The sequence below is a fragment of the Phaethon aethereus genome (assembly GCF_964289735.1).
Source record: "Phaethon aethereus genome assembly, chromosome: Z".
NCBI classification, from domain to species: domain Eukaryota; kingdom Metazoa; phylum Chordata; class Aves; order Phaethontiformes; family Phaethontidae; genus Phaethon; species Phaethon aethereus.
The window spans coordinates 25049691-25069652 of record NC_138577.1 but is presented as its reverse complement, the minus strand read 5'-3'; the positions used below and the strand labels follow the sequence as shown (position 1 = coordinate 25069652).

Below are 19962 nucleotides of genomic sequence, written 5' to 3'. Positions count from 1 at the left end.
ATAATATTACAAGAAACTGAGTAAGTACTTTGATGAGAGCTCTTGAAGGATTCATTATTTAGTAATGAAGGATTACTAAATAGTTGAGCCACATCAAATTCTGACAGTCCCCTGAGCTGAAAGTAGATGGAGACTGGGAGACTACTCAGGTAAACATTATGCTTGCCCTGCTTTTACTCTTTCTTGGGCATCCACTGATGGCCAATGCTGGTGACACCACAGTGGGTTAGAGGAACATTTGGTCCAATCCAGCATTGCCATTCTTAATTCCTTAAAGAGTAACAGACAAACAATGAGTATACATGATGTTAATCAGCTAACATCCTGAAACTAAATCTGTTCTGGAAATTGGAAATCATATATTAACCTTTTGACAGCAGGAACTGAGCTTAGATGTGGATCATCCTTCAGTAGATCATGACTACTCTTACTTTTTCCCTTCATGCTCTGTTAAAAAAAAAAAAAAGAAAAAATAACTTTGAGTGTTTGAGACAATAGACGGTGAAAAAGGATAATGGTAAGAAAAAGGTAACTTGTTTGCTTTAGCCTAACCAGTAAGCATAACCACTTGTAATAACAGAAGAACAAAGAAAGGGTTCCAGAAAGAGAAGCATCAAACTGATCCCATGGATTTAAAAGGTATTTTTGCAATAGCAATGCACTTAATTTTAAAGGAAAGAGAAGGAGGAAAAAAAAAGAAGAAGAAAAAAAAAAACCTGGCAGGTAAGAACCACAGAGCCGGTAGAACAACCACACAGCCGTTCACACACCACTCCTTCCACCACCTCAGCAGGATGTGGGAGAGAAATGGAAAAAAGGTAAAACTTGTGGGTTGATACAAAGACAGTTTAATAGAATGGGGGGAAAAAAAAGAGAATAATAAGAATGATAATAAAGATACACAAAATAAGTGATGCACAACACAATTGCTCACCACCTCCCAATTGAACTGATGCTCAGCCAGTTCCCAAGCAGCGGCCCTCCCTGGACAACTCCCCCAGTTTACATACTGAGCCTGACGCCGTATGGTATGGAATATCCCTTTGGCCAGCCTGGGTCAGCTGTCCTGGATGTGTCCCCTCCCAGCTTCCCATGCACCCCCAGCCTCCTTGCTGGCAGGCCAGCATGAGCAGCTGAACAGTCCTTGATTGCTTAGCAACAACTAAAAAATTAGTGTGTTATCAACATTATTTTCATTCCAAATCCAAACCACAGCATTATACCAGCTATCATGAAGAAAATTAACTCTATCCCAGCTGAAACCAGGACACAACTCAATGAACTACCATGTACAAAGCAATACTTCCCAATTGGTAGAACACTAATTAGACCCCTAAGGAAAAAAAAGAAATTAACAACCGGCAATACATCAACCTGCAATACATCATGAAGGAATCATCTATGGTAGCAAGCACTCAAATAAACCTAAGAACACATAAGATCTTCAGGCAGAAAGACTGCAGTAAGAAAGAATTCCCCAGGCTAATCCAAAAAGTACACTTAAATTTCAGACTGAAATAATACTGAAAATCTCTATTACAAAAACAGTCTGTATTGTGACCCGAATGCCTCCATTTCAGTTGCATTAGATAATCCTTTCAGGAAGACAGTTGTCTCCAGCCCTGTCTTCTGTCCCATCTCTTGCTGCTCCTGACTGGACTCTCTGCATGGGGACCCTGGTCTTGGTTATTGCTTGCTGTGCCCAGGACTCTCAATGGACCTGTTACCAGCAACCAACTCTGCCTGCTGTATCCAGACCCTGTGGGATTGTGACCCTGCTGGTGAGTGCGCTGACTGTGCTGGAATCACTCTTGCCCTTCTTCATGCAGCCATTCTACTCCTGTCACTCCTTGACACAAAATTCCCTAATCCTGTGATCTCTACCTTGAATAAACTCCTCGGGTACACTCATTTTCTAAGATTCATACCCTCTGTAATATAACCATTTACAGACCTCCTGATACAGAAGACACTGTTAGACCTATAACTTTTAAAAGACACCAATGGCCCTAATCCCTTGTTTAATCCCTTTTTGGAAGTATTTATACTTCTCACTTTAATCATGTTCTGTAGCATAAATGTTCACAACTTTAATTCCAAGAGGGAAAAATACTATTTCTTTATATATTGATTTACTTATCTTTTAGTCTTAACTTTTGTATTGTAAGAAATAGGGAATAATCATTCTGAGTTCTCGCTCCCTCTTTCCCTTTTTTTTTTTTTTACATTTTAAAGTTACCATGATCCATATCCCCAGCTACCCTTCTTGCCCTTCTTTGTACAGTCTCAAGAACAAGAGTGTGGTGATGCACTGCAGCAAAGGCAAAATATTATTCCCTCACTTAGACTAAGCATAGTGCAGGCTGAACAAGTCCAGAGCAAAAAATTGTTCATAATGGGGAAGACTGAGAAAAGACTTAGGGAGGCATTCTTAAATTCAGTACTTACTTGGTTAATATGATGTGACCAAGACAAGAATTCTTATTTTTCACATGTAAACATGAAACCATTAAATACCGTAAAAATTTCATCATGATAAATGGTGTTTTCATTTACTCTTTAGAAAATTTTAGCCTCAGCTTCACTGCACTAAAAATGAATAGAAAATGTTCCCTTTTCCCAGGTCTGCTAGACGATTACCTGCAGACTTTCATCTCAACCTCAGTCCTTAGAAGTATACCCTTCTTAAGTTGACTTACTGCAACTAGCAATCCAAAAACGTTCACAGAAGGACTGTGAATTTGTACATGTCAAAGAATCCCATTAATGACTTTGACCTCCAATTTTTTCTTATTGAAAACAGAGAATGAAAATCAGTGCTGAAGTTTACATACTTCAACTTAATCAAGATTAAGATAATGTCCAGAACTATAGAGACACTGATCTAGACCTATCAGGAACAAGCAATGAGGTTTGGCAAAAAAAGTTTCATTCTGTTGTAAAGAATGAATAAAAATTCTTCATAAACAGTTGATTTGGTTATTTTCCCAGCTACAGCTAGCCCAGAATTTATTCAGGAAAAACATGAAGATGAGATTTTAAGACAGTTGAAGACAGCATGACAACACTGGAACTGCACTTGTTATGAAAAAGGTGTTCTATTTAGATAATTTTAAACTGAAAAGCAAGTATTTGGCATGAAAGGAAAGATCATCAAAGCAATCAATCAAATGCAATATTCAAAACTAGACATACACCAAGAGCAGAATTGCAGACGAGCATGTTATGGTAAACAAGTACAGTTAGTCTGACTGGTAAATTGAAACAAAGAAAAATAGTTAAAACTACTGTTGTGATAAACCTCTGCTATTATCCTGATTGGCACCATCTCACTGTAATATTGTCCACCATTATTCACTGTTGTCTTTTGTATTTTAACTAAATTGTTAGGACTGAGGACCATTTTTTCCACTTATGTGGTACAGGACTCAGCACCATGTAGTCTGATCACTAACTGAAGCAGGCAGGTACCTGAACCATACAAATACGTAAGAAAGCCTAGGGCTGTAAAGAAATAATTTGGTCAGCAGTAGAAATAGGAACAACAACTTGTTAAAAAAATTTTTAAACTAACCTTATTTAAGCAGCAAAGTCAAGTAAGGAAATGTTATATCAAAGACTACCTATGCAAGCCTAGTTTTGTGAATGTGGACAATTCACAATATTGTGAGATTTAATTATGATAATGCACTATTTTCCCCATAATAACCCTACTTCATTTTGGACACAGAATGGATATACATAAGAAAATGGAGCCAAGAATGCACTGGCAATGAATAAGTTGATCTATTTCAAACCTCAAGCATTTTACCATCAAATCACACACTTTTAATTAAGAAGGTGAAGAAGAATAAAGTACCTGTCACCTCCACGAGTTTTAAACAGCAGACATAGATCTGCACTACAAGGTATGAAACTTTATGTTTATCGAAATGTAAAAATATCATGCAGTAGTTGATAGCACCTTCAAAGTTAGAAAAGTTAAACATCTCTTTTTTCAACATGTTAATAGTAGAATCATAGAAAATGAAGTCATTTCTAGTATTACTGTTCAAAAGTCAAACATAAGAACAAGATCAAGAACTTAAGCTTTTCACAAACATGCAAAAGAAAGTAATTTTAAGTTGAAAAGAGAAATGAAGATGATTTGATACAGTACCTGACTAACTCTATTGACTTCCTCCTCTTCTTCTTCAGCTTCTTCCCCAAAGGAAAGCAGGTTAAAATTTCTTTAGAAGGGAAAACACATTTTCCAGTGAAACTTGAAGTAGTGTCTTATTAACATTCCATAAACTTGAAACATATTAATTTCATATTGTATGCAATTTTTGAAAAAACATTTTGTTCTGATAAATGTACAAATTTCAAACAATTACAACATGTTGTTTTGCAATAAACCATGAATATTTAAGGAAGCGTGTTCTATTCTATTCCCAAGACAAAAATCCGGATAGCTATGGATCACTTAGAAAACGGCAAGACAGAATTTAAGACATTCTGCCTTGACTAACTTTCACAGACTCTTAAGTGCTGACAGCTCTGAAAACAGAGCAGCTGTATTTTTTCATTTTTTTTTCCAACAGAGCAACACTGAAATACCAAACACAAAATTCCAAGATATGATGGCTCAGAAAGGCATCAAACGCACACATATTCACAGAATGTAATTGTACCTTTTCTTTTTCAAAATTGTTTACACTATGTTGAAACCAGTCAGTTGCAACATTTTGTATTTCTGTCCAACAGAACTGACTGCATACACACACTAAAGTTTAAATTACCTATTACTTTTCATTGCATGTTTATGACTACCAAATTTCATTCACAGAAACTGAAATTTCCCACTTCAAAACGCCTGTCTTTCGCTAAGTATTTTAGTGGGAGAGAAGTGGTGCATGATAAGTTCAAATATCTCAAACAGCAGAGCTATGACCTAGTTATTTGTACGTACTAACTTCTGCGTCATTCACGAAAAAATGACTGCACACTACCATGGGAAAGTCTTATGCTACTTTTTACCTTTGTCTTGCAACAAACTATCAGCATGCATGAAACAGTTACAGCTCAGCTGATGCACAATAACCACTTCAGTCAGAGCAACTAGATTTGTAGACTGTTAGAAACAGGGAAGCAGCTTGTGCTAAGATTAGAGAACATTCCTCTATGCATTTTGGTAAAGCCTTGCGTTTCAAAAGCAGAAATAGAAAATTACCAAGCTGCAAATTAAAGGTGAAAGAAAATGAACTGCCACTTATGTTGCATATATTTACTTTGTGCCTTTTACTTTGGACTTTTTTGTTTCTTCTTCTAGTTTGTCTTTCTTCAGCTTTTTATTCGGCCTTGGAACAATGTCATCAAAAGGATTAAACAAAACCTGTTGAAAAAGTAATATTTCAGACACATCTTTAAGAAGTATTTTGTTATAATTAAATGATTCAATATTTTAAAACAAGATATAAAAAGCTTTCATACTAGAACACAGTTTTCTGAACACTATGAAAAAAGAATTCTAAAACTTCAAATTTCAAACCAGAACATACTCACCTCACTATTTCTTATTTTGTGTGGACTGAGAGGTCTCTCTTCCTTGTCAACTTCCACTTCAGCCAGGCGCAACATGTTATATATTGTATCCCCTGTAACCTGTCAAATTTATAAAAAAGGTTTGAAAGTCCTTGCCTCGGCTTGCAAAATGCAAGGCAATTATTATGTAAAGAATTTTGAAAATACAAATTATATAGGAAATACTGTAAGCATGTAAGACTTCTGAAAGACACCAAGTACAATGTACCGAGGTGAGGTTTTTTTAAATTTAACAGCAAAAGTTGAAGGAATACAGGTAGCTAAACCTGCATTTTTGAGAGCATATGCAGGGGAATATGTCAAATTCTTACTGTGAGCTGTGAAAGAGGAAAACAAAAGAAACTATGAAAAAAAATAGTTGGTTTGTTTTCTTTCAACTAAGCTATGAGAGTGGTAAATTCATCTTATGTTTTTCCTTTTCCCAATTTTCTGATTCTTCTTAGAATCAAACTTACAAACAGAATTTTATGAAATGTCACTAGTATCAAATAAAATAATTAAGATAGAGACATAATGATATTGGTAAGATTAGTCAAAGGAAGTACAACACGAAAATATAATTTATAAGAATAACAACAGCGAAGTAGATAATTATGGCAACAACCCATAGAAACATTTCTGCCAGAGATGGGAAACAGAGAGAACAGAAGCAGCTTAGAAAGCAGAGAAATAAACTTCAAGTGTATGTAGCGGCAAACAACACTAAAATAGCCTTTGAATACAGAGAAACTTATAGTATCTTCGGTCAAACGCAAACTGGGACTCCATGTAGCAGACCTTTCCAAAGATTGTGTGCTTGTTATTAAGTTCATCTGCACGACCCAATGTAAAGAAAAATTGACTCCCATTATCATGGGGCCCAGCATTTGCCATAGCAACAAGTCCTCTTCGATTAAATCGCAATCGTGAGTGGAACTCATCCTGGCAAAGACAGAAGAGAAGACAATTTAAGAGATGGGCCATGCTGGTATCAATAATACAAATGAACACATATAAAACATTCAGAGACCTTTGCTAAATGAGATCCAATGTGCGTAAACAACGTACATTTCTGCATCTGGGTTTGCCACATACCAACACCTCCTCTTCAGTCTTCCCCCTCTCTATTTTCCCCTGTGAAGTTCATGCTAGTAATTTTATACATCTATCATAATATCAGAAGAGCTAGATTTAAGAACTCCTGATTGAAAACGTCATATTTGAAACTACTGAAGCTACATGTGAAAGCAATTACTGCACATGTATAATGTTGCATTTCTAATATAAGGCTTGTTTTCACACAACCTAACACAGAAGAAAGTACAATTGATACAGAATAACCAAAAAGTAATACATAAGATATAGAGATACCTACCTTGAAGGGAGCTCCATAGATTGAATCTCCACCTGATCCCGTACCAGTGGGGTCACCTCCCTGCACTATAAAGCCAGGCACTACTCTGTGAAATATTGTGTTGTTGTAATACTCTTAAAAAAAAAAAAAAAAAAGAAAGAAAAAGAAAGAGGATATTAAATACATATAAGTGGTCTCAAAATTAAACTTTCATATAGATTATGCAGAGATCTCCAGAGACTGAAGTTCCAGAAAGCAACGACTATAGCTGGATTCTGCTATTTCCACTGGGTTCCCTCCTCTTCCACTGTCTTGCTCAGTGTCACTATATCTCAGCTACAAAGTATTTTGATGACATTTATGGAAAAAAGTTGTGTCATATGCTTCTGTTGCAAAAGACACTGCACATCACTGACAAGATGATGTTGATGAATTATTTTCTTTTCAGCTTTTAAATTTTATCACTGGAATGATACTACCAATGTACATAAGTTTAAAAGGAGAGCTGAAACTACTATGTTCTGTCCCAGCCAACACCTCACATACATTGTTAGCCATATCCATACACCCATACACCAAATTACTAGCACTTTCACTCACCAGAATGGAACATAGGTGTCACCTCTTTCACCACCTACACTGTATCCAAACCAATCATTTTCACAGAATGAAATATGTGGTACATTTTGCTCCTTGAGTTATCTTTTTTTATCTATGTTTCAGATACATGTTATGAGATATTAAGAAAACAAAAGGAATGAAAACTTCACTTTACTTGACATATATTTCTGGTTGATTTTTTTGAAAATAAATAAATAAAAATAAATCTGCAGTATGCTGCAAGACAAAGCAGGATCTGCAAATGTTGCAGCATAACTAGATGTATTAATGGATGATTACATGCTAGGATACTCACAAGAGAAATACTCAAATTTATTATACAAAGCATAGGATCCTACAGAGCAGTAAAACAAATTCAGAAAGGAAATAAAGTCCAGTTCTTTAACACTGAGGATAACTGAACTCTTAGGACTTACTAAGGGCTAAGAAATTGAATTTACCATTGCAAAAAAATCTCCATATCTCCACATTAGGTATAAGAACATGGAACAGGCTGGATCCATGCTGGAGACACAAATCCTAGACTGCTATTTTTCCTTAACAGAGGAGGGCTAAAAGAACTCTTAACCACTCTATAAATGCATAAATGGGGTAATAGCACCTAGAAAACATGTAAAGGCACCAGGTCCTTCACAAATTCTTGTTACAGTTTCCCCAATGGGGACCTTCTCACTCTGGTAGCCAGTACTTCAGTGAAGAGCATTACACAGCTTCCATCAAAAAAAAGACGATAGCAAATGAAACATTAGAAAGACTCATGAAAAAAATGAAAAGGTAGTAAAGATAGTGATACAGAGATGAGAACTTTGGAGGATGCATTGCCATTTAAAACATACATTAAAGAAGTAGCTATACTTTGGAAAGACTTGCTAAAAATAAGCCTTCCCAAGACTCTGACATACAACTTTTCAGTAATACTATGTCACCTGCTACATTTGAGAAAAACATCTAAATTTTTTTTTTTCCCACACTGGGTTCCTTAGTAACCTTGAAAAACATTGTCAGAGTATTAGTTAATGTTTTCTAAATGTAAATAAATTAATTAATGTATTAAAATTAAAACACAGTTATGACCTCTATTTTACGAAAAAGGCACAAAGTTTGCACATGATATAATTTCAACAACTCCTATCCCATTCAGTCATTACCTTCCATACAAAGCTGGATGAAATTTCTACATGCTTTTGGTGCTTCTTTTGACCATAATTCTATATCTATATCTCCTGCTGTTGTTCTCAGCAAAACCTACAAAAATATAGGTAAGTAGACCATTAGTTTTATTGTAACTTAGTTGCTGATCAAAGAATACCATTGCTGAGTTAAAAAAATACTTCTGACTTCATTTATATTAGTAACAGTAGTAAACATTGAAATGTGTCAGGTAGCTACTGTTAGTTCTAGATAGTATTGCCAGAACTTAAGGCACAGTCCTGAACTGACATGTATAAGGCTTCAAAGCCAATGACCTAGTAACTTACACATGATAGAAACTTATAATACCCATTATCACTTCCATAATGAAACAACATGAAAAAAAAAATTATGCCATAAATCTCCAAAGGCCACCTACCTCTTTTACAAGTAATACCATTAAATTCAGTGAGACTTCATAACAACATTAAGAATCTAAGCTACACTCAAGAAAAAAGGACTGCTCTGTGTTGTGTCCACACAGCACACCTCGTGCTTTGATTCAGCTAAAGTTTTTAAGCGCTATATCACCTCAAACTAACTTTAACCAAACCACAGCCACACACATACGGTGTGCGAGGCATATCCTCCTCACCTGTTCCCTCGACCCCCTGCAGCACACAATTTCCTCACACATCCCCACTGAAAAGCAACCGCAGTGCACAGACACCTCCTATCCACGCCAAGTGCACACCCCTCTCACCAGAATACCACCGCATGCGCGTAGCGCAGCCTCCTCAGCCGCGCTCCCCACGCACCCTCCTCGCCTACAAAGCCCCCACGGAACACAAAGTTTCCTCACCCGCTCCCACGAGGAGCGCACACCCCCCCTCAGCAGCAGCTTCCCCTCCACCCGACAGCCTGGCCTAGCCCGGCCTGCCCTTCGCCAACAGCTGCCCCTGCCCCCAGGGAGCCTCACCTTGCCGTTGGTGGGGGGCTCCTGGATGTAGATGTTGCTCATGGTCGGGAAAGCAGCGTCCCAGCAGGTAACCAACAGCCCGGACTCAACGCTCGGCTACGCTTCGCCTCTAATACTCTCTACCGACCCGAACCTCCCGCCATCTTGGGCGCCTCTATGCAACCCAGGGAGGTAGGGAGGAGGTTGCCCAAGGCAGGAAGAAGGACGAAGGGATGCATCCCTGGTCAGAATCTCTATGAGAGTAACCGAGGAAGAAATACCTTTCAGAAAGACCTGGAGCCTTCTCCAGACACCTGCATTCTGTCCCCCTGGCTCCGGCACAGTATTGAGGTCCCCCGTCTTCCCCGTGAGTGGCACGGTCCGAGAGTGCTCCGGGCAAAGCCTTCCGGCGGGGAGAGGCGCTGCTGCAGGCCCGGGCCGGGAGGCGCCATGGCTCTGCCGGGTAAGGGGCTCCCAGCAGGGTCTGCGGGGAGAAAAGGGGCAATAGCGGTCTGGCCCTAGGGCCGGCATGTTGGGAAGGGGAAATAAGCGGCGGATTAATGGAAAAATCACGCGTAGAGGGCGCGCGACCGCGAGTTGCAGTGGGAAGTGTGAGGCGGGGAGGGCGGCGGGGTGGCGCACCTCCGTGAGGCGGCAGGGGCTGCCGGCGGAGAGACGTTGCTCTGGTCTGCACGGCCGGTTTTCTAAAGCAGCTGGCTACTGAGGCAGCGGGAGGGAGGGCGCGAGGTGGCCGGGGGCCGGCCTCAGGCTAGCCGTTGATGAGCGCAGCCATGCGGTCGCTTCCTTCTAGGCCTGCGCGGCTTCTTCTCAGCGTTTTGGAGGAGTGGTGACCAAGTGCTACGTTCCTGTCGTCTCTTAGCATAAGCCACTTTCTTTAAGTTAGATCCAAACAGTGTTTGTTTTCAGACTTGGTTTTCCTCCTCGTCTTCTGTTCAGGATTAACGTTTGTGTCCCACTAGATTATTGTTTAACTAGATCCGTTGAGAATGATGATGAGACAGGACAGGCAGAAATGCTTGTGCTGTTGGCAAGGTATTTAGATCCATGTTAGCCAAACATGTAGCCGTTGCTTCATAATTTTTTCTTGATCCCGAGACATGAAGAGTGTTTAGTTGGAGGGCAGCTGAACAAGCCTTAGTTTTGGTAAGCTGCTTCTCTTAAGCAAAGAGAAGACCTTAATAAGCTTGCTCCCATTCTAGAAGCGATTCTTGAGGAACACATCTCATGTTTACATTCAAAGGTTTCCAAAGCTTTTTTTTGCTATTGTGCTCTACTAAATGAATGAGGTCGTTAGTGATGTGTCGATTGTTAATTGTCTTAAGGATTCTTCTTGGGAAGAAGGGAGAGAGAAAAGGAAGCTTAGAGTAATTTGTTTCCTTTTAATCACCTAAAACTTCATCTAGTCTAAAACCCTGCTTCTAACATTATTATTTAAAGCCAAAAATAATAGTAAAATGTCAGTCTGGGGAATTTGGTAGGAGTATTTGGTGGCGATATTCTTGTTATCTGCTGGGTGTTTCTATTGGAAATCCTGACAAATGGCTCCTGTATGTATTATGGGAGATTTTGTAGCGTGTGCTACATGTATACTTTTGTTCCTTGCTTCTTGACACTTTCTTCCATGTTCCCTACGTCCTTACCTCTCATGGGTTTCCCTTAAAAGATAGTCATAAAACAGGCACCTAAATACTGCTGAGTTTATAGACCTCGAAGGCGATATGTAGTATTAAGGTTTTGGGATCCACAGAAAACCACATGTCATAATGGAATCTATGTGTCTTTATTGCTTAGCTTTCCAGTACTGTTCAGGGCATAGACCAATGACTTGTCCAAGTTTCCAAGTTAAATTTTCAATCTGGGGTTTGACGGTTTCTCTGTTATTTTGAGTATAATTTTCTAAAGACAGTGCTTGTCTCAGTAAATCAAAGTTTAAACTCATGGAGCTGATGTACCCCTGGTTTCTGGTTCTCTAATTTCTGTCATGGATTTCTTGTTACGTTTGCTTAATTATTTATTTAAATAAATGACCTAGTTATTCAGAAGAATGTCTATAACTATTTAAGTCACTGGGTTTTTATATCCTACTCAGTTGGAAGATAGAAAGGTGCCCTTTGATTTTTGGAAATTCAGATGTGACTTTCATTATGAATAGGCTCAGCCGATTAAGAGTGATCTGTTTTTGGGGGGTGGGTCTCTGGGGTTTCTCTTCTTACGAGCCATGTCCTACTCTGTCACTTTAACTTAACTCTGGGCTCAGATGGGAAAATCACACAGTTTCTATACCTAAAATTTGCACTATTCTGGTCCTCCTTCCTGCATAATGTGTATGGACTTTTCTGTTACTCTCTTTACTTTATTCCACATTTGCTTTCTTGTGCCCATTAATGCTTTGTATTTGGTACTATGTTGCCTGGATTCAGAATCATTTAACAATTTGCTTAGCTTTTTTTTTTTTTAAATTGCTTCTACCTGTCTTTTGTCAATTTTCAGGAGTGATTGTTTTGTTTTTATTGTGTTTTTAAGACAGTTCTTGTAATTGAAATATAAATTACTTCAGAGTTTGCAGTGAATGTCTGTCAATATCCATGCACTGGATGTTTATAAATGCTCCTCTAGTGCACCGTTATGGATCACTGGAATGTCAGATAGCTATTCCCATGTTCATACTGTAAACAAAACGAATACATAAGCATTCAGAGAAGTGGAATAATTATTAAAATTATAAAGGAAAGGTCATAATAAATCAGATTAGGATTTGGCAGTAAGTTATGTGAAACTAAATGATTTGTAGTAGTTTAAACTACAGGCCAGTCAGTCTCACCTTTGTGCCCAGCAAGATCATGGAGCAGGTCCTCCTGGAAACTATGCCAAGGCACATGGAAAATAAGGAGGTAATTAGTGACAGCCAACCTGGCTTCACTAAGGGCAAATCATGCCTGACAAATTTGGTGACCTTCTACGATGGGGTTACAGCATTGGTGGATAAGAGAAAGAATGACTGACAGGTGGACCACTTGGTGGATAAGGAATTGGCTGCATGCTCACACTCAAGAGTTGCGGTCAACAACTCAATGTCCAAATGGAGACCAGTGACAAGTGGTGTCCCTCAGGGGTCTGTATTGGGACTGATGCTGTTTAACATCTTTGTCAGTGACATGGACAGTGGGGTTGAGTGCACTCTCAGCAAGTTTGCCAACAACACTAACTGTGTGGTGTGGTCAACGTGCTGGAGGGAAGGGATGCCATCCAGAAGTACCTTGACAGGCTTCAGAGGTGGGCCTGTGCGAAACTCGTGAAATTCAACAAGGCCAAATGCAGGCTCCTGCACCTGGGTTGGGGCAATCCTAAGTGCAAATACAGGCTGCACAGAGAATGGATTGAGAGCAGCGCTGCTGAGAAGGGCTTGGGGGTGCTGGTGGATGAAAAGCTGGATAAGAGCCAGCAATTTATGCTTGCAGCCCACACGGCCAACTGGATCCTGGGCTGTGTGAAAAGAAGCGTGGCCAGCAGGTTGAGGGAGGTGATTGTGCCCCTCTGCTCTGCTGAGACCCCACCTGGACTACTGTCTCCAGCTCTGGAGCCCTCAGCACAGGAAAGACATAGACCTGTTGGAGCAGGTCCAGAGGAGGGACACCAAAATCATCAGAGGGCTGGAACACCCCTCCTGTGAGGGCAGGCTGAGAGAGCTGGGGTTGTTCAGCCTGGAGAAGAGAAGGCTCCTGGGACACCTTATCACAGTCTTCCAGTACTTAAAAGAGGGTTATAAGAAACCTGGGGACAGGTTAGTAGGACTTGTTGCGATAGGACAAAGGGCAGTGGCTTTAAACCGAGTGAAGTAGCTTTAGATTAGCTATAAGGAAGAAATTTTTCACAATGAGCATAGTGAGGCACTGGAACAGGTTTCCTAGAGAAGCTGTGGATGCCCCCTCACTGGAAGTGTTCAAAGCCAGGTTGGATGGGGCTTTGAGCAACCGAGTCTAGTGGAAGGTGTCCCTGCCCATGGCAGGGGAGTTGGAACTAGATGATTTTAAATGGTCCCTTCCAACCCAAGCTGTTCTATGGTTCTATACTATCCAAATTTGTTCTGATAGATTACTGCACAGAAAAGAGACCTTAGAAGTGCTCTGGTTTGCTTTTCTTTAAGTTTTTTAAAGAGATCTTAGTGTATTTAATACTCTTAAGGAGTGATCAGTCCTGTCTGTGTATTGACATTATGAAGCCAAATTTAAAAGAAACTTAAGAGTTCTCTTTAGCAATACCTAATTGATGAAATTTTCTCTTTCAGGTGGAAATAAGGATAACATCAGAGCAGGATGCAAGAAATGTGGCTATCGTAAGTCTGTAGTAAGCAATGTGATCTTAACAGTGTTTTCTTTGATTTGTGATGTTGGAACTGCCTTTTGAGGAGAGAAGAAAACAAAAAAAAGCTGTTCTACCTTGTTGCCCAGACATTTGTCAGTTTCAGTTATCATTATTAATTTATTTGTTTCATATTCCTTCTCTGGCTTCTCACGCCTATTGCTGCTTTTGAAAACCCTTGAGTTTTTCAGAAAAAAACCCTATGCTATTGTTTTCATATATACTACATTTGCAATGCAATTACTTGAGAAACTTTGAATTGAAAGCATGGTCTTTGGTATCTACTGAGATTAACATTCGTGCTTCTTCTAAGTCTCGCTGCCAACTTAGGCAGGCATTTCATCTCAAGTTAGGTCCAATCTGTTTTAAACAACAAAATAATTTAAAATCTTTATGATCTTCTATGCTAAGAAAACATACTTCTTTGTGCATTCTATATTTCAAGAAAAAGTTAATTTTGTTACTTACAATTTCTATGGTTAGCATTTAGCTCATGCTTTGCATTATGCTCTGATCATATAAGCAAGTCTGTGGCTACTTTCCTGATGAATGGGGACAGGTCTTAGTAAAGATTTTAATTTGTTAATCACTAACTCTTAGAGCAATGGAGGAGTGGGCACTGTTCTGCAGTGATTTGTGTTGAACTTTTAACAGAGTGATTTAATCCTTTTTTTTTAACAAGTGTTATGTGTGGTGAAGGGGGAAAACCAGCTTGCATCATTCTTTCATAGTAGACTTTGTCTCCAACAAATTTTGTCAAAGAATTGCTTTGTATATCTGTTCTTCCAAAGGAACATGGATATCAATATAGATTTAGTGCTTCATTTCTACTTGCAGTAAGTATCAGAAGCCTTCTGGCAGAAAAGGAAACTTGTAGTCAAATCACACAAGTTGTGTTTAAGTTCCTAAAAGCTCTGTGTTCAAGGTGTAGGTATTTTGATATGAAGAAGATGAGTTTATTTCAATTGCTACTTGAATTCCTGTGTCTTTAGTTTAGTTTCTCGTAAACCGTATCTTCAATTTGTTTTATTTCTCTTTATTATTCCAATAGGTGTATTCAGCATGAACTTTCTAACTCTAGTCATGATTATTGAGATGTAACTTAGAAAACTAAAAATACTAGTCAAGTAGTAGCTTAGTCAGTATAATCTACTAGTTGTTAAAGTTTATGTCTCATAAGTGAACAGGATTCTTCTATTTCACTAGAAGGAGACAAAAAAAGCAATATAACACACTTGTAGCTTTTCAAACATCTCACTTCATTCTTTTAGGTAACTTCTTCACAAAGAATCTGAGACCATTAAAACAATAGAAAGTGAAGGTTGGACAAAACCTTATTTTAACAGAAATGCAAGAGGTCATAAAGGACTTTTAAGTGGAATAATATTGCACAGCCTATCAAAATTCTCTGAGGCTTTTTCAGAGTAAGCCTTCTCCCTCCTCATTCACAGATTGCAGCCTAGCCTTTTTTCACTTCTCAAACCTGTATAATACTAAAATGGATGTTCTTTAGTTTCTGATATTTTTAGTAAATAGTAACTTTTTTCTTTCTTTTTTTTCATTTGTTTTGTTCAGCTGGTCATCTGACATTTGAATGTCGAAACTTCCTCCGAGTAGATCCTCAAAGAGATATTGTTTTAGATGTCAGCAGCACTAGCAGCGAAGACAGTGAGGAAGAAGAACTACAGAGATTGCAAGCCATGCGTGAAAAAAAGAGTAAGGTGGTTTTTATTTTTCTTTGTAAAGAGTAAATTGGATAATGGTCTTCTGAAGTACTGGAACTCTCATTTTATCCTTTTTGATAACTACTACTAGTTCTTTTAGCCTGTGTGTTTAAAAGTAGGTGTTTTACTTCATGTGTTCAGACTTCAGAGATTTGGTACACCCACAACTTTTTTATTATTAATTCCTGTCATAGGAAATTAATTATATACCCATTTGGAACATCTCAAAAAGGGCTCCTAAGTACAAAAGATTGTAAGACCGTTACTAAGAAGCTTATGGCATGTAGTTTAAATATCTTAAAGTTGATAGTAACTCTTAAAACTAATGACAAATATGACAGCTGAATTTCTCTCCGGTTTCAGTGTTTTGACTGAAGCAGCTAGTGAATTGACTTTAAACATCCACATTTGGAAAAGTACTTTCCTTGACTTTCAGTTCCTACTAAAGATGCTGTTTAGGAAGAAGGTCTAGATAGAACCCTGTAATTTGCTGGAACACTTCAAAAGAAAGAGGTAGACTGCTTGTCAGGAGTGCTGCATTGGTACTGCAACGGTCCTTTCTTGGAACAAGTCTCTTCAGAAAAACTTGTTGCCATTTACTATGTACTTTTGAATATAAGGGTTTTTTTCAGCCTTGAACTGACTAAAGCTGGATATCTGCAGGAAAAACAGCTCTTTACTTGATCTTGTAATCTGTTTATTATATGTTCTTTCTCACACCATGGCTGTTATGTGTACTATAAGGAGACATGTATCTTTAATTGTCAATAATTTAGGCAGGATTTTGACATTTTCAAGTGGCATCATCTTCTCAAGATTTTTGCACTGTTTGCATTTAGATTTTTGCATCGATTTATTAAAAAAATACTGAGTGCTTGTTCGCACCTTCTTCATTGTTTTTAATTGCTCCAAAAGTAATTTGCTTTTTGTAATCCATATTGATTTTTTTCAAATTTTGCTCCGGAACATACAGACCAGTAATTTCTATTTGTGATAGCAAATGAATGCATGCACTAGCATGCAGACTCTATGGAAAGTTATTTGTATGATAGAAATAAGTTAAAATGCTCAAAATTAGCTACCTGTTTTAAGGATAAATTGTAAAGCTGGTATTTTCCTGTTAACTGACATTGTATTTATGTAGTGGATTTGCATTTTGGAGAATTCAAAAATGCTTTTTGAACTGGTATAGAAAAGTCTAAGGTCAGAAATTTCATCCAGTGTGATAAAAATATTGTTTGTAAGTGAAATGTGAAGATACTATACAATACTATACAGTATTAGGGCAGGAAGCAAACATGACCAGAGGAGGGGTGACTCTTCTCCAATTTTTGTAGACAGTATATTGACAGTTAACTCAAATTTATCTTAGTTATGGCATAGCTATTTGTGAAGTGTGAAATGAGGGTGTGTGAAAGTAATTCAGGTAAGCCTAAGGGACCATTATTTTTTTGGTACGCTCTAGATAAATGACCAGTTTTCAGCCTTGGGCAAATCTTTTAAAATATGGAATGGATATGAAAACCTAAAGCTGATGTAAACATAGGAAAAGTCACAACTTTTCACTACGTTTTACATGCCCGCCTTCATTCCTAATGCTTAGATCAAAGTCATTAGAATGTAAGTTGTACAAAAAGTTCTGCTATTCTGCAAAATATTTCTGAAACTGTCAGTGAAATCTGGAATAAACTTCTTAGCACCAATGTAGCATTAAGAAGCAGGCATTCTTTTGTTGCAGCGATGGATGCACGGGGGATCACTCCACCTAACGTGCATGCCCTGAAACAAAAGTTCATCCTTTATATACCTTAAAGACATAAATATTCACACATTTTCTGAGAAGTATCCGCCTCTCTGCTTATCTACTACATTTACCTAATGCTGGTGTTGCAAAACTATACTATGCATGTGCGGGGATCTTGGGTGGTCGTCGCTGGTCATTTGGGGAGTTAGCCCCCTACTCCTTTTTCCCCTCTTGTGGTCACGGGTATCCTGAGGATAGTTTTTTCTCCTTGGATGTTTGCACATTCTGTTGTTCAGCCAAACAATTCTTTCTTATCATCCTTGTTTGAGCACTGCTGCTAGGATGTTTCTGTTCTCAAGGTTAAGATATCTTCTCTGTACTCATTAATCACTCACTGGTCTTGTTAAATTCAAAGTTAATCACTGTTTGGTAAAGGCACCTCTCAACAAAATTAATATACTAGATTTGGAGGAGGGAAAATAAAGCTTTTAACAAGAATTTTTTAGTAACTTTACATCACTGTTGGAATAAGCTGCCCAGGGAGGTGGTGGAGTCACCATCATTGGAAGTGTTCAAAAAATATGTAGACATGGCACTTCAGGATATGGTTTAGTGGGCATGGTGATGTTGGGTTGGTGGTTGGACTTGATGATCTTAGAGGTCTTTTCCAACCTTAATGATTCCATGATACTCTTTCAATGCTGATCTTAATTCAGAGGAGTGTTTTGTAAACTGTAGCTTTTTATCCATAGATTTAAATGAGGAGGAAGAAAAAAAGAAACAAAAAAGAAAAAGCAAAGAAAAAACAAAATTGAAGAGACCAAGGAAAAGGTAAGTATGACACTCCTATTTTAATTTCAAAACTGCTCTCTTGAGCATAGTAATAATTTTCTTTTACTGTCATCTTAATTCTTGTATATGTGTAATCACTCATCACTGCCGGTTAGAGACTGGTATTACCAGCTGCAGGAGCATCCAAATTTCTCATACTCATTTCTCTTAGATTTTTGCATGAGACACATACATTAAGATTTGTCTGAAGGCATTACTGTGGTATTGTTAGTAATAGTGTGGTGTTTTAAAAGATGGAAGCTCTATCTTACTGTCATACTTCTTAGTTTTCTGTTGGTCTGTACTCTTAGTCTTTTTCTTATTGAAGGTTGAAAAACACAGAACTTGCCTATTCCATTGTTCTTAATCTGTGTTGTAAACATGCTGCTTTTCTGGTAGTGTCCTGATTTCAGCTAAACCACGACAGGTAGAAAAGTCATTGTTCAGGTGAGCATGCAGACTGAGGTATCATAAGCTTTCCAGTGAATGCTACTATACAAATTCTACACCAAATTCAGTTTGTGACATTATATTAATATTGAAATTAAAACCCCCACATTATTCTTGTGGCATTTTTGTTCTTTAATGCATATCAATCTGTTTTGTTTTCTTTTTTTTTTACTAGATATTCTGAAGAGGATGAGCCAAAGTCAAAAAAACAAAAATCGCACAAAAAAGAAAGGGAAAAGGAAAAAAAGAATAAATCTAAGAAAGGAAAACATCATAAAAAGGAGAAAAAGAAGAGACGAAAGGAAAAAAGTTCATCCTCTGATAGTTCAGACAGTTCTAGTAGTGACTGAGGTGCTAGCCTAGTTATACATTCACTTCTGCAGAGAAGATGCTTTTACTTTCAAATGAAATTTATTTATGCCTTGCAATGCTGTTCCTTTAAAATAAGATATATATATTTTTAAGAAATCTACTTACAAATATCAGTGTTTCAAATTATTAAATGAACCATTTGGGAAAAAATCTGCTCTTCTATTTCAACTTTATTAGTACTAAACCGTGCAAGTTTAACTAGTTCTTCACGCTTATTCTTAGTTCAGTTGTGAGTAGTTGTGTTTGGAACCCTTTACATTAGGATATGGTAAACTTATCATAGAGTTCTAGAATAGTTTGGGATGGAAGGGACCTTTAAAGGTCATGTAGTCCAACCGCCCTGCAATGAGCAGGGACATCTTCAGCTACAATCATCAGGTTGCTCAGAGCCCCATCCAACCTCACCTTCAATATTTCCAGGGATGGGGCATCTACCACCTCTGGGCAACCTGTGCCAGTGTCTCACCACCCTCAGTATGAAAAATCTGTTCTTTATCTCTAGTTAAATCTCCCCTCTCTTAGTTTAAAACCATTACCCCTTGTCCTATTGCAACAGGCCCTGCTAAACAGTCTGTCCCCAGCTTTCTTTTCTTATAAGCCTCCTTCAAGTACTGGAAGGCTGCAAGAAGGTCTCCCTGGAGCCTTCTCTTCTCCAGGCTGAACAACCTCAACTCTCTCAGCCTGTCCTCACAGAAGAGGTGTTCCATCCCTCTGATCATTTCTGTGGCCCTCCTCTGGACCCACTCCAACAGGTCCATGTCTATCCTGTGCTGAGGGCTCCAGAGCTGGATGCAGGACTCCAGGTGGGGTCTCAGCAGAGCGTTGTAGAGGGGCA

General features: G+C 38.3%; 2 protein-coding genes across 2 annotated transcripts in view; one reads left to right on the top strand and one right to left on the bottom strand.

Annotated features, from left to right (window-relative positions):
- CWC27 (CWC27 spliceosome associated cyclophilin) overlaps positions 1-9689 on the bottom strand; it is a gene marked incomplete at both ends in the record, with an annotated part of 118155 nt that extends 108466 nt beyond the window's left edge. The window contains 8 exons of the mRNA XM_082012851.1: positions 368-447; positions 4160-4229; positions 5271-5374; positions 5545-5643; positions 6361-6504; positions 6938-7050; positions 8686-8782; positions 9648-9689. Coding sequence (XP_081868977.1) covers positions 368-447; positions 4160-4229; positions 5271-5374; positions 5545-5643; positions 6361-6504; positions 6938-7050; positions 8686-8782; positions 9648-9689 — 749 coding nt within the window. The remainder of the gene's footprint in view (positions 1-367; positions 448-4159; positions 4230-5270; positions 5375-5544; positions 5644-6360; positions 6505-6937; positions 7051-8685; positions 8783-9647) is intronic.
- A 380-nt stretch (positions 9690-10069) lies between these two features.
- Positions 10070-19389, top strand: SREK1IP1 (SREK1 interacting protein 1). Its single transcript, XM_082012935.1, has 5 exons — positions 10070-10089; positions 13933-13980; positions 15582-15722; positions 18227-18305; positions 18931-19389. Exons 1-5 carry the CDS (start codon positions 10077-10079, stop codon positions 19103-19105), a joined length of 456 nt encoding a protein of 151 aa, XP_081869061.1. The 5' UTR covers positions 10070-10076; the 3' UTR covers positions 19106-19389.
- The last annotated feature ends 573 nt before the right edge of the window (positions 19390-19962 follow it).